Raw genomic sequence first — 13,758 nt, 5'->3', positions numbered from 1 at the left:
CCTGAGCACCACTACAGCCACCTCATGTTGTTTCCCTGACGTTCCTCTTCTCAAAGTTTAGATCTATCAGTTTCCTCTTCCATCTCCCTCCAAAGGAAAAAGTTAGCATTGCAACTCAGAAATTATGTTCTGCAAAAATGCTAATAGGGCCAACTACATTTACATTATCAGAAGATGCAGAGCAGTTCAAGGAAGTTGATTAGTTCTGTTTGCCCTGATTTAGCTATCCAGACAATGATTAGTATTCATGACAGGAACCATCTTCTCAGTCGTCACCATAATGCCATCATATTAACAGAGATAAATCTATTTTGCTGATCCCCAAAGAACTGAACCATAAACTGATTAATATACAAAATGATGGCACAACCTTCTATTTGTGCAGGTAGATTTAGTAACACAGGAAACACTTGAAAAAAAATAAACCTTTAAATATTTTCATTCAGTAGCCTAACAAAAAATCACCAGTCTTGGAAAGGCTGAGTTATGGCATTTTGCAGTCCATTTAGTTGTGGTATTAGCATTTTGTATTCCTTGTGCTCTGCTTGTTTGTTGCTTCTCTATCACAAAGCAGGAGACAGTGCAGCAGCTACCCCCTAGAATACACTGAAAAGTGAAAGTTTGGGGTTTTTTCTCAATGTGATATTTCTGGCTTTCCTTCTTTTACCTCAAAATGCAGAGAGAAAGAGAGAGAAACAGAGAGAGGGAGATAACTGCTGGACACTTTTTATTTCCATTAAAAATTCAGCCGCTGTAAAATGATTTCTTGAACTGACACAGAAAAAACATCACCACAATTCACAGACAAGCTCGGGGGAAAGCACTAGGTTTTCTTTGACTGTCTTTATGTTTTTGATTCCTGTGGACATAAGGAGTTGTTGCCAGCCCCACACATGGATGGTACACCACGAGATCATCAGTTAACTGCATACATAAACAGCAGTGAAATAAGGATTTGAGAAATTCTCATTAACACTTGCAAAAGCAGCACTAGTTTAGTTACCTATGTTCAAGCTTGCTCCTTCTCTCTCATGCAAAGTCCATAGGGTCTAGACAACTATTACAAAGCCCTCAAATGAGAAGACAAAGCAAAAACATTGGAAATCTTGGTGATAAATTAATTTAATGAATACTGAAGTACTAAAACATAGGGAATCAAACTGCATTGGCTTCATTTCTCTCTGAAATTGTATAACGTAGCTGAACGACTGTAAATGAGATACAGCCTTGCATGCCATTTGAGAAGTAAAAATTTAAGTAGTCACAAAACCAGGATCTCAAGTTATACAGCTGCTCTGGGCATGTGGGGATGAAAGTAATTGTCCAGGTGAAGATAACGTTATTTGAAAGCATTCTGGTAAATCACAGAAAGACTGATTATTATATGCCCCTGTAATTATACCCAGACTAATTCTGACTTGTGTATTTCTAGGTACACATATTTCTGTATTTTTTTTTCTTGACTGGAGACATTTTTCAAGAAAGCATTCTACAACAGTCTTTTAAGTGGAAAGAGTTGCTCTTCTATGTAATGTTTACTAAATTAACAATATGCCTCAGTTTTCCTTAGAGGTGGAAAAGTGTTGTGGGTTTTTTTTTAAACTTGTGTCAGGTTTCAAATCACATCTGAAAACAGTGTGCAAAATGAACAAAAAGCCAGCAGCTGGAAGATCTTCAACAGAACATCTGTAGCTTTTAACATGGACAGGACTTCAAGCCTGGACCAGTGAGCCATAGCAGAAGTATTCCGGATTGCTCTTCATGCAGCGCCGTTTTGTTTTCTCACTGAACTCTGACAAGAAAGTGCACACATGCCTGTGAGAACAGATATTCTTCACATATATCCAACTATATATAGCAATAAAAACAACTATTTGGTACTGTTAGGTGGGAAAATGCAATTACCAACAACCACTCAATCAGACAAAGAAGTCAAATTATACACTTGGCAGTCTCCAAGCACTATTGCGCTATTCCCAAGTCAGGTTAGTTATTTCCTGAAAGATATGTTGACTGCTGAAGCTAAAATTTTCTTCAGAGTTCTAAAAGTCTGAGAGTTTCTGATGGGGTTTTGTGGTTTGGTTTTTTTCCTAATTGAAAATGGTATTACTTAGCAACAAGGATTGCACTCTCACCCAGTGAAAATGCAATACAAAGCAGTTTAGAAGCAATGTCCTTGCTGTTTTGAATTTCATAATACAAAATCAAGAAGTCCCTGGGTTATGCTATATGCTAATGGAAGCCAGCTCTCCAACCTCCTCCTTCTAGGTCTTTGGTGCTGGCAGAGATGTGTAACTAAGCATGGTCAGGATATATATATATGTAGAATGACTAAGGACAAGTATGAAGTATCACAGAGTCAATGCAGAGACAGACTGGGTAATAAACCGCTACTGAAATGAGGCGCTGAAGAAGAATGACTATCCTCCTAAAAGCAAGAAAAGCCAGGAAGGTTTAGTTCTTTTTCAGCTGATGCAGTCACCAACAATCCCTCGACATCTGAACATTGACAAGAAACCGGCTCCTGAATAAAGAGGAGAGAGCTCAAGTTGAATCTATGTAGGATGAAAAACTGTGGGGAAGGGTCTTGGACAATAAAGAGATACTGCTCCCACTTTCCATTGGCATACTATCTCTTTTTGTCAAATCATTGGAAAGACCATGTGATGTCACCTTCCAAAAGTATCACCTTTCATCTCTGATTTAATGTGAAACTTGGCCTTGCTTGCACAGAGAAGACTTAGTGCAGAAATCCACAAATCTCCTCCTCCCGATTCACTCACTCTAATCCTTCTTCCCTCCACAGACTACTCACAGACTTGAATGCATCTGACCCAAGGTCAAGATGCCATTTGGCTCCTGGTTTCTTACTAACTTGGAAAACATTGAGGGATCAAGTCCAAGTGATAATAAAGTTCAAATTAACTACTCTGGTAGCTACATTTCTTTTGAATTTAGAAGATGACAAAACTCTGGATGAACCAAAGGGGTCCTTGGGGCTGAAGCAGTCTCAGCCAAGCAACTCTGGCAACAGGTAACACAGACTGTTTCTGAAAAATGCTGTCAACAGTTTGAGGAGTTTTTTCCCCTGTAAAAGTTATACTTCCACTCACATGCCCTCTCCTGATCAACTGAAAATTTAAATGAACAAAATACAGCAATTTTCCTACCTTTCACATAACTTTTTCTTAGAGAAGCTTCCTGTAGGAAGTTCCATTTTTTCCCTGCACTGCCTAAAAGGCAGCATAACTATGTGCTGTTACTTGGCAGAGGTGCACTGTAGATCTTTGTTCTTAGTACTTACCCCACAGCTGAATCTTAACAGAGAGCTTCTCAGAAACATAGTTTCAAGTAAATATTTCCTGTCCTAAAGAACTGAAGATTTCAGACCATGTCATCAAATCTTTCTGTACAAGTGCCAGCAAGGTAAGTGGAGAGACAAATTACTTCTTTCCTCCTGACACTTCCCACAGAGACTGGTTGTGTTTCTATTTGTGCTCACCAATCTAGTTGATCTTTCAAAGTCCCTTCCAACCCTTAAGATTCTGTGATGCTCCAATAATGTAAAACAGCATTGAGTATAATAATGCTAAGTGGAGACATTAACTGTCCAATGAGTTGAACAGCACAACAAGTCTTCATCTCTCCATCCCTTTGCCACTGCTATTGACATCCTTTCTTTCCTGAGGGAGGGGTAGATGTGGTAGATTGTGCAGAACTTAACAAATCCCAGATTCTGGTCAACTTACATAAGGATATCATGACCCATCTTGAGTGTCCTGTTAGATCAAGAGTTACAAGATACACTGTTGAGGGTCGTCTATATGTCCTAGTACACTGTACATCACTGGGGATAGAGAAATCCACTCAGCCATTTGCCTTTTTGCAGTAACAAACATCAAATACCCTGTCTACAAGGATGAGCAAAACATTAAAACAGTTGTGTTACTCCTTTCAGACAGAGTCATTAAGGGAAAAAATTCTTTGCAAGACTCATCTAAAACAGTGTTGACACGAAACACTGCAAGAGCTACTGAGAAAACATGAGCCAGGATGCTGTCAGCCCATAAACATCCCCCATGTTGTTACAGCCCTCATGACTAGAACAAATGGCAGCATCTTGTCAGCTCTCTCAGTGTCTTGCCACTATAGGCTGGATGAAGAGCATCAAGGGAAAGATTAGGCAAGGCACAGATGAAGCGAGTGGGAAGAAGAAAGCACATTGAAGCATCACCTTGTTGCTCTGCTCCTTCAATTACCCGCTCAGTAACTGTGCAGCATCAGCTAGGGTTTCTAGCAGGAAAAATGTTTCTGGAATAAACTCACAGAGAGATGCCACAGCTCCTGAAGCCACAGATGAAACATAGAGGCTCCAAGGAGAACATCCTTGTTGTCTACCCCACCCCCAAAACTCTAGGCAAAACCTGTAAAATTCTCATTTTAATACTGAAATCTGCAGTGTAGCTGCTTATTGCTAGGGAGAAAAGGAGAGCACAACTGAAAAAAGGCACCATGCACCAAGCTGTTTAACTCTTCTCCTTCCTTCTTTTTAGAAGCTGTATTCTCAGCAGAATGATGCGTGAAACCTACTTGAGACAAAAAGGCAAAGGAAACACAATGCTAATAAAACTAGGTATAGACACCAGGGGGAAAAAACCCAAAAAACAACCCCTCTGAGAGATCTACTATTTCAGAAATAGTTGCATAATGCAGCTTTAAAACAACACAATAAAAAGAGACAAGAGAAAGAAAGGCTAACTAGCACTTAAGATTCACGTTACTTTTGCACACAAAAATCTGTCATTATTATGTGGCATCATAAAAAATCAAGTCACCATGAAAAGAACAAAAGCAAAGTGTTCCTAGCTTTCAGCACGTATAAATACATCAAAGAATACAAAATCTCTGCAAAAACATTCAAGTATATAACATTAAACTTTTTAAGTATATATAAAACCCTCATTTCTTTTGTCTATAAAAAGATAAAATAGGATAACAAATATCCACAAAACCCTTAGCACAAACCAACAGAAATCAGTAATTTTAATAGCAAGTCTGCCTTAAAGATTTCAAATGCTTCTAAAAATAGTCCAAAATATTAAAGACAATTAAGCTGTGGTGGGTTTTGTTTATCTGTTGTTTTATATAATAAGTAGATTTATCTTAACAGAAGGCTGAAGTCTCCTTCCCCTGTCCTCTTTTTGCATTTTAATAGTACTGCTCAATTATAAAGCATGTTAAAATCCTTATATGCGGTTTAACCATCATCTGCAGTCCTTCTAGCTTGAATAAACTGCCTACTTAATTAATGACGCTTCTTCAATGCTATAAAAAGCCTCTAGCCATTTTTCCCAGTAATCTGAGTAATTCATCCATCAATGAAAATAAGTCTGTCAGTTCTTCCTCAAAGAATATCTTAACAGTGCCATTCTGAGTTGCCTTAGTCATGGTAAACATACATTTGAAAGTCTCTTCATTCAAAACTGATGGGGAAAAAGATGTATTTTTTGTAGGTTAAGACACAAAAATATAAATACTCGCTGGCATTTTGAAGGCCCTTTATGTGAACCTTTAGAGATCCTTAATAAGGAAAAAAGTATTCTAATATCAATGCTTACAAAAACTGCATTGCCAAAAGAACTGATTAGGCTTTCAAACTTTACAGGTTATTTTAATTTCTTTTATCTTCCTTTCATTCACAGTCATTCAGGTGAATAGTTGCCTTCCCTATACTGTCCCAGTTGCCTGTTTGTAGGTCCCTTTCATCATTCTGTCAACTCATTAGAAGGCTGTCTTAAGAGGTGTTTTTCCTCACACTATGCTAGATGTCTGAGCATAATTAAACTTGGTAAGTGTGACTAGCACAATAGCAACAACTGGCAGAATCGGACGTGCACCACAGCACCTGATCAAAACCAAAACATTAGAGAGTATGGAAGCACAAACTCCTCTTTCAGAGCAGCAGGCAAAAGAAGTAGTAGGTGAGAAGATGACATCATGGCCTAAACACGTGCAACATTTTAAAACATTCACAATGTCCTTATTTTTAAGCCACTTCCTGGAAGCTAAGTAAGGCAACTATCCTTGCTTTCAGCTGAGGAGTTTTTCAGAACAACTATTTCCCTGAAAAGGTGGTAGCAACTGCAAATCATAGTCCACAGATGAAAATGAAAGGATGCAAAACCAGACTCTGTTATATTGGATTTATTAGTTAAAACTCCTGCCAGGGAATGAAACCACACAAAAAACCAAGGAGCCCGAGAAGCAAGTGCATGAAATACCCAGTGCCACTGGTAACTGTTTGTCAGTGCTTCTTGTTAATTAGCTCCAACCTCCTGGGGAGAATTGTGCTGTAGCTCCTACCTCATAGCCGCCACTTAGCACAGCATGGTGCTCATCCTATCCAGGAAAAGTAAGGGACCAAGTGCTGTACTATCACATAGATCTACAGACCCAGAAAGCAGCACACATCTCTTCCTTCACATGAAGCTCCTTTTTGGGTCCTGGGCTCCTGATGCGCTGCTGCAGACAGGGTGCTGTGAGGAGCTGAAGCCTGCCCCTGCCTCATGCCTCTCAAGGGAAAAGATGGTGACATTTCTGTGGTTGCCATGGGAGTAGAGATGGCAAGTGTTGGGAGCAGGAGTGACTAACAGCACAGAAACTGAGTTCCTGCACAGCTACTGCAAACTACAAATGATTTAAAAAACCCCTGACATACAGACCATCACTGCATCTTGTGTTTTGATACAAAATGGTTTCATCTGCTATTGGTCTCATAATTTTCTTCCAGTGTCTTGTAACACCCTGCAGTGCACACTGTACCTCTTCCTAATGGGATGCTGCTTTTCTCTTCTACCAAGAGCAGAATTTTGTATTATTAGACACAGAACAGGCTGAAACTTGGGGCTGGTATTTACACATTCTTAGTACTAATACATGTTGCATTGTGATGCGACCACATACAATAGCTAACGTTGCACCCAGTGGGATGGAAATCAAATCAGCTAACTGCTTGTACACCTGTTTTAAACAAAGCAAACAGAAGGAAGTGCACTGGCAAAGTTCACACAGACCTGCAGTCTGTCATGTGCTGGCCAAAGAGAATCTTGGCCAGTCCCCAGGTTTCCTCAAATAAAAGATTACAATAGAAAAGAGGAGAGGGGGGAAACAGAAATAAGCTCTTATGGCTGACAGTAAAGTCTAATAATTTACACTAGCTGAGATGTAGGGAACAAATACAGATTAATAGCACCTCTTGGGATATCCAGGAATTAAAATATACCAATTTATTTTCATCAAGGCTTCCCTTGGAGAGTGATTCCCTTATTGTAAAGTGATTTCCTCCTGATTCCATTCTCACACACAGAATCAGAGAATGGTAGTGGTCGGAAGGGACCTCTAATAATTATCACGTCCAACCCCTGCAGAAGCAGGTCCATCTAGATCAAATCACGCAGGAATAGTCCAGGTGGGTTTTGAAAACCTCCAGAGAAGGAGACTCCACATCCTCCCTGGGCAGCCTGTGCCAGGGCTCAGTAAGATAGTTTTTTCTTATGTTTAAATGGAACTTTTTGTGTTCCAGCTTCATCTCATTACCCTTTGTCCTATCACTAGATAAAACAGAAGAAAGTGATGCTCCAATCTCCTGATATCCACTAGTTAGAAAATATTAATGAGATCCCCCTGCAGTCTCCTCTTTATCCAAACTGAACAGCCCCAGTTCCCATAGCCTTTCCTCACAAGGAAGATGCTCCAGTCCCCTGATCATCTTGGTGGCCCTGCGCTGGACTCTCTCCAGAAGTTCTCTGTCCCTCTTGAGCTGAGGAGCCCAGAACTGGACACAGGACTCCAGATGAAGCCTCAGCAGGTCCGAGTAGAGGAGGAGTAGAACCTCCCTAGACCTGCTGCCCACACTCTTGTTGATGCATCCCAGGATGTCATTGGCCTTCTTGGCCATGAGGGCACATTGCTGGCTCATGATTAGTTTGTTATCAATCAGGACTCCCAGGTCTCTCTCTGCAGAGCTGCTCTTCAGCAGGTCAATCCCCAGCCTGTACTGGTGCATGGGGTTGTTCCTTCCCAGATGCAGGACTCTGCGCTTGTCCTTGTTGAACCTCATGAGTTTGCCCAGTTCTCAAGCCGATCAAGTCATGTGAGCTATCCCACCACGTCTCAGTAACTGCAATGAGGTTGTAGCCTTGCATGAGAGAGGTATATTCCATCCTGCCCTATCAAATTACAGTCACTAAAGAAAGTTTCACTGTCATAAAAACTAAAACCTTCCTGCCAGCACCAGTCTCTTAGCCAGGAGCTAACTTGTGCAATTTTTGCATTCATGACTTCCTCTTTTCCTCTGGTGGACAGGATGGAAGAGAAAAAATCTTGTGCCTCTCTACCCTTCACTTGCTTTAAAATACTTCTTGATTCTGGAGATATCGTGCCTCACTACATCATTCATCCCCACGTGGAAGAGGAGTAGGGGATAGTAGCCCGCATCCCTGACAAGCCATGGCACTCTCTCAGCCATGTCTTGGATCTTGGCTCCCAGCAGACAGCACACCTCTCGTGACCCTTTGTCCAACTGACAGATGGGTCTCTCAGTGCCTCTTAAGAGTGAGTCACCCACAACAGGCACCAGAAACAGTCACAGTGAAGTCCAGAGAGTCACACTACACTGCTATAAACGAGACGATAATCAGATCCCTCTACAGTTCCCAACAAGTTCTCTGACACTGTACCTTTCTCCATTGTGAACTGTGATATGCCTCTTTAATAGGTACAATCTGGGAGAAGATGGCCCAATGACAGCAGAAGTTGACAGAAAAATGTCACTGGGAACTCAGCAAGCATGCAGGAGGAGAGATGAAGCACTGCAAAGATATTTTATGTGATTTGTGAGCTTAGGAAAAATCTTCAATTACTTACTGGCATTGCTTCTATAATTATAAACAAACCCTTTGGCTAGACAAAACTGAAGTTTTTCTCACTTGGGAGTCATTGATTCTACCTGGTATGTACACTTGCTTTTTGCCAAAAGCATGGTACAACAACACAGAACTGTCTCAAGAGAGGGTACGGCATTCTCGGATATTTCAAACTTCATTCCTACATGATTTTAGGTGAGCCTTCTCAAGAGAAAAATACTTGCCTCAAAAATACTTTTCAAAACAGTGAAAGGAAGGTCACACTCCTGAGCGATCCCATCTGTCTGATCTTGAGTGTGGCACTCAACTTGAGACACAGAGGACCTCGTCTTGTCAAGTCTTCCTATGTATGCATTTGCTTATTATCCTCAAGAGGCTGGTGATATAATGGGGCTCTGCCTTGGACAGAGAGGTGCTCTGGTTACAGTATTCCAGAGCAGGAAACAAATGATCAGGACTACAAACACACAATGAAGTGGGAAAATTAACTTCTAGTCCTCTACAATAAACATGCAGAATCACAACCAAAAAGCCTATATATGGAATTAGGTGAAGAAGCCCCTAGTTCAAAGTCCAGACTCAGGACCTGAGCATGAACCACAGCAAAAATCTGCTGATGACCTTCAGGAGAAGATCATCTGATGGTACATGATGCTGAGAAAGAAAGCATGTCAGTCAACCAGATTGTATCAGCTGTCCTATGACTGACAGTAAGTTTGTCCCTAGCTGACAAGGAGGGCTCAAGAAATCCTGAAAAACAGAGCCACAGTCAGAATGATACCACTCTCTCCTAAAAGAAACTGTAGAACCATTGCATCTTATACTAATAAAAAGTAGTATTAATAAAATCAGTTAATAACTTCACTGAGGTAAAGCACTTACCAAATCAGTTCAAGGATACAACTATATGCTCTGTTTCAGAAGGACTGTACTCCACCCTGGCCATCTCTCTAACTCTCATCCCGTCTCCACGCTCTCAAAAGACTTTGGGAAACATTAATTGAGAAGTTTCAACCACAGGTGGCATCAGCCCCAACTTTAGGTGCTTTATTTAAATGCCTGTGTCAATGCATAGCAAGGACACAAACCCAGAGGTCACATACTCTCTTATCAAGCAAGACGGCTGGCAATACTGTAGGCTCCAATCTACTCGCCTTCAACAGAAAAATGGTGGTAGAAAATTGCCTCCCACCGAGCTGTCATTCAGCTATGGTGAGGAGTGACAGAGGCAATAGCCTGCTGGTGTTGAACAGACAGACAAAAGATGAAAAATGAGACTGGAAGAGAAGGACACATGCAGCAAAGGGCTGAGGGAGAAAATTAAGAGAACTGAAGAGTGAGGCGAACTGCCAGACTGCATTGCACAAAATTTCATTAGGACAATAGAAAACTGATACTGAACAATATGCTCCCCTTGGAAATTTAATTTTCCAAGATAATTGTGTTAAAGGTCATGGGACCATGGTGTGCAATGTTTTCCAGGAATACTTTCACTAGCAATCTTCATAGTGCCAGAAGGGTGACAAAAAGAATAGTATGAAAACATGAATTTAAATGTTGACATTTATCTGTCACTCACTGGGTACTGACATGCACATTACATTAAGCAATAGGGAAGATGCTGAAGCTACTCTAGACTAGAATAATATTCTGTTCTTATGTGCACAGATACAAATCAGGAGAAATATTAGATAAGATAAGCTAGTAAGAATATCCATTTCCGTATGTGCTTATTTGTGTGTAATGTACACAATGTCCCTCCCTCCTCTAGTTTCCTTATTTATTCAGTTTGAACTGAGCATAGTTTCTCTCAATACTTCAGTGAATTGTATTTCTTTGTGCATCCAGAGGCAAATATATCTAAGCACATTTCAGAAGATCACTTCTTTCCACTAACTCCACAGAACAGTACAAGGATCCATCGCCACTTAACATGGTAACCCCATAGTTAGAACTGTGCAGATAAACATCAAGCTCGTGGCTGGTTTTGGTCTCTATTTCAGTGAGTTTTTCAGTAGCAGTCTGTAACTCAAGCGAGTGATTTTCAAACATAATGGCCAATTCCAGCTGCGTGAATGTGCTTATCTGGACACTGAACAAGTGTTTGTTTCCTGGAGTAACCACTTATAGAGTATCCAGATTGGAAAGTACAAGCATATTGGCTAAACTGAATTAAAGGCAGTCACCTCAAACTAAACACTCAAATGAAGGCACTTCCAAATGCAGCAGCAACAACTGAGTATCACACAAATGGGGCAGCCTCATGATTAAAACATAGGACCAAGAGCTATATCTTAGTTTCCTTCCTGCTTCTGCTGCTTGTCTTTTCCTCTTGAGTTTAAATTATTTATTGTCAAGATTTACATTTCCCCAGATTCAAAAAGAGGCAGTTAAACTCCCTGGCTTTTAAGAGCAGTGTTGCAGTAATTAATTCATTATTCTTTGTAGAGCACTCTAAAATTATTAGATGCTGCTGAAATGCATATTATTAGTGCTATTATATTCCACTAGCAATTCCAAAAATAACTCTTATCTTGGAGGGATTTATAGTATTATGAATTAAAGTCAGCAGCACCTTTTCATGGTGGTGGAAAACAAAGGAAAGAAAAGAATCCAAGGGGTAATGGGATGAAGCTGGAACACAGAAAGTTCCACTTAAATATAAGAAAAAACTATTTCACTGTGAGGGTGATGGAGCAGTGGAACAGGCTGCCCAGAGGGGTTGTGGAGTCTCCTTCCTTGGAGGTCTTCAACACCCACCTGGACATGTTCCTATGCGATCTGATCTAGGTGAACCTGCTTCTGCAGTGGGGTTGGACTGGATGATCTCTAGGGGTCCCTTCCAACCCCTACCATTGTATGATTCTATGAATCCAGTTGTAATCATAACACAGTTTCCCTTTGCACTATTCTACTCCCATCATTTCTTTCAGTGCTATATTACACACACATTAAACATAATGACAGCAAGCAGGCAGAAGGAAAGACCTGCCATTCAACAGTGAATGGCAAAGGGCTATTGTAAATTCTACAAATGAAACCAATGGGCTGGCTTATGCTCTGCTATAAATGGTGATGTGACTAATGTTATATGCTTCTTTAGTAAAAAAGAGTAAAGAATTTTTTAACTGGCTTTTTCAAAGCCCTGCAGGTTTTGGACACAATGGTTGGGAAAATGGCCTTCTTTTAAACTATATTGTTTGCATAAGGCTGAGAGGTCCCTGATAATCCATCAATTGGATCCATCTGCTCCTGTAAACATAACCATATCCATCACTGGAAATGCTTTTGCTGCAAATGCAGACTGAACAGTTATATGCAGGCGTGTACTACTCCAGGATAGTATGCATTTTCAAGATAGCTGTTATCAATGAATTAAGGGTACAATTACAAGTTCTTGTCCCAAACAACTAACTTTGAATAAGACTGCATGTGCATCAGGCTGAAAAATGAGGGGAGATAATGCTACATTATCACACTTGCCTAATGAGAATGAGAGGATTAATTAATTTTTTGTTATCTGTGGGAGCACCAGTTTTGAGGGAAACTGTTCTTAAAAAGTGACCATTTCACTTAACAACTTAAAAGGTGTATTCTATAGCATATCAGTGCAATCCAATGAATACCTCTAAAAGCCCCATTACCTGTTGGTCATCTGGAGTCCATATGCCACAGGTGATCTGACTCTCCAAGTTTATTTCTGAAGACCAGTGTCTTTGTCCACTGACTGAACCGACCAGCACGAATCCATCTCTATAGGAGATAAGTGCTTGAGTCCCATCATGGCTCCATGTAAAGTCGCTTACCTTAACATGTCAAAGACAAGAAAATAGACACATGGGCCATGTAGGAATTTTTTGTTGTTTCAATAAAAAGTATCACTGCACAGAACTTATCAACCCAACTACTAGCCCAGTAGCTGTAGCTCTGATGTCACTGCTATTGGATAAAAGCAATTGTCCTTGCAAACTGTCTTTACATGTTCCTTTCAATAACAAAATGTTTTGCTTTCTCCTGTGCTTTTCAAGAAATATAAAGCACCATTATTCCTTGTCCTCTTCATTTTGCCTCTCAGGACTTGACCGCTTTTGACTGCAGAGAAAACATGCATACCAACCTGTGCCCCACGATCATTCACAAGCTCCACAGACCATCTGCCTTCGTATTGTATCCAAACAAATATTCCTCCATCTGCATCGCAGGTTGCTAATTTCTGGAATGGTTCATTCCACCTCACCAGCACAACCTTAAAAGATTACAAACAAAACCAGCATTACTAAAACTGTCTGTTGTGCTAGCAACTACTTAACAAGAGTCATTTAAACAATAAATACCATCACATTTAAACCTTAAAGAAGATGTACAAACCGGCAATTTTCACCACAGCGTTAGGTGCATCTCAAGAACAGCTGGAATCGTTTTGTCTTGTCATGGATGTCAGGAAATGCTCAATCACTCACTATCAGGCCTTTTTGGAAGGCTTTCAACATACTTTCAACAAAAACACACTGTACTCTGGTAAGGCAGATTTAATTCCAGAAGCAGCAATCAGTAGGCCCTGTACAGACCATCCAACACTCTTTCAAATTATTTCCTCCACAGTAATCTCAGAGACTGTTGGACTCTACATCAAATCATCACTTCTTGCTGACTTCAACTGAAGTTACAGGCACCATCAGATTGAATCTGAATACTCATTTGAGAGCTTCAAATTATTAAAAAATAGAAACTGTGCAGAAAAGTTGCTTTGCTACTCAGTGCAGAAGGAATACAAAGTAGTTTTAAGCTCTCTGCATTAGAGCTATCTGGGCTTTTCTTGAGAATTTAATCAAAT

At 40.3% G+C, this 13,758-nt stretch overlaps 1 protein-coding gene across 1 annotated transcript in view; it reads right to left on the bottom strand.

The window, feature by feature from the left end:
* The window catches only part of TULP4 (TUB like protein 4), a 177,078-nt gene that overhangs the window by 46,909 nt on the left and 116,411 nt on the right, over positions 1–13,758 (bottom strand). The window contains exons 4-5 of the mRNA XM_061989039.1: positions 13,042–13,170; positions 12,569–12,730 (exon numbers count right to left, since the gene is read on the bottom strand). Of these exons, the coding sequence (XP_061845023.1) occupies positions 12,569–12,730; positions 13,042–13,170 (291 nt within the window). The remainder of the gene's footprint in view (positions 1–12,568; positions 12,731–13,041; positions 13,171–13,758) is intronic.

This window comes from Colius striatus, chromosome 2 (assembly GCF_028858725.1).
Source record: "Colius striatus isolate bColStr4 chromosome 2, bColStr4.1.hap1, whole genome shotgun sequence".
In the NCBI taxonomy this organism is placed as follows: Eukaryota; Metazoa; Chordata; class Aves; order Coliiformes; family Coliidae; genus Colius; species Colius striatus.
Note: the sequence above shows the minus strand (reverse complement) of the source record. Positions and strands in the feature narration are given on the sequence as shown.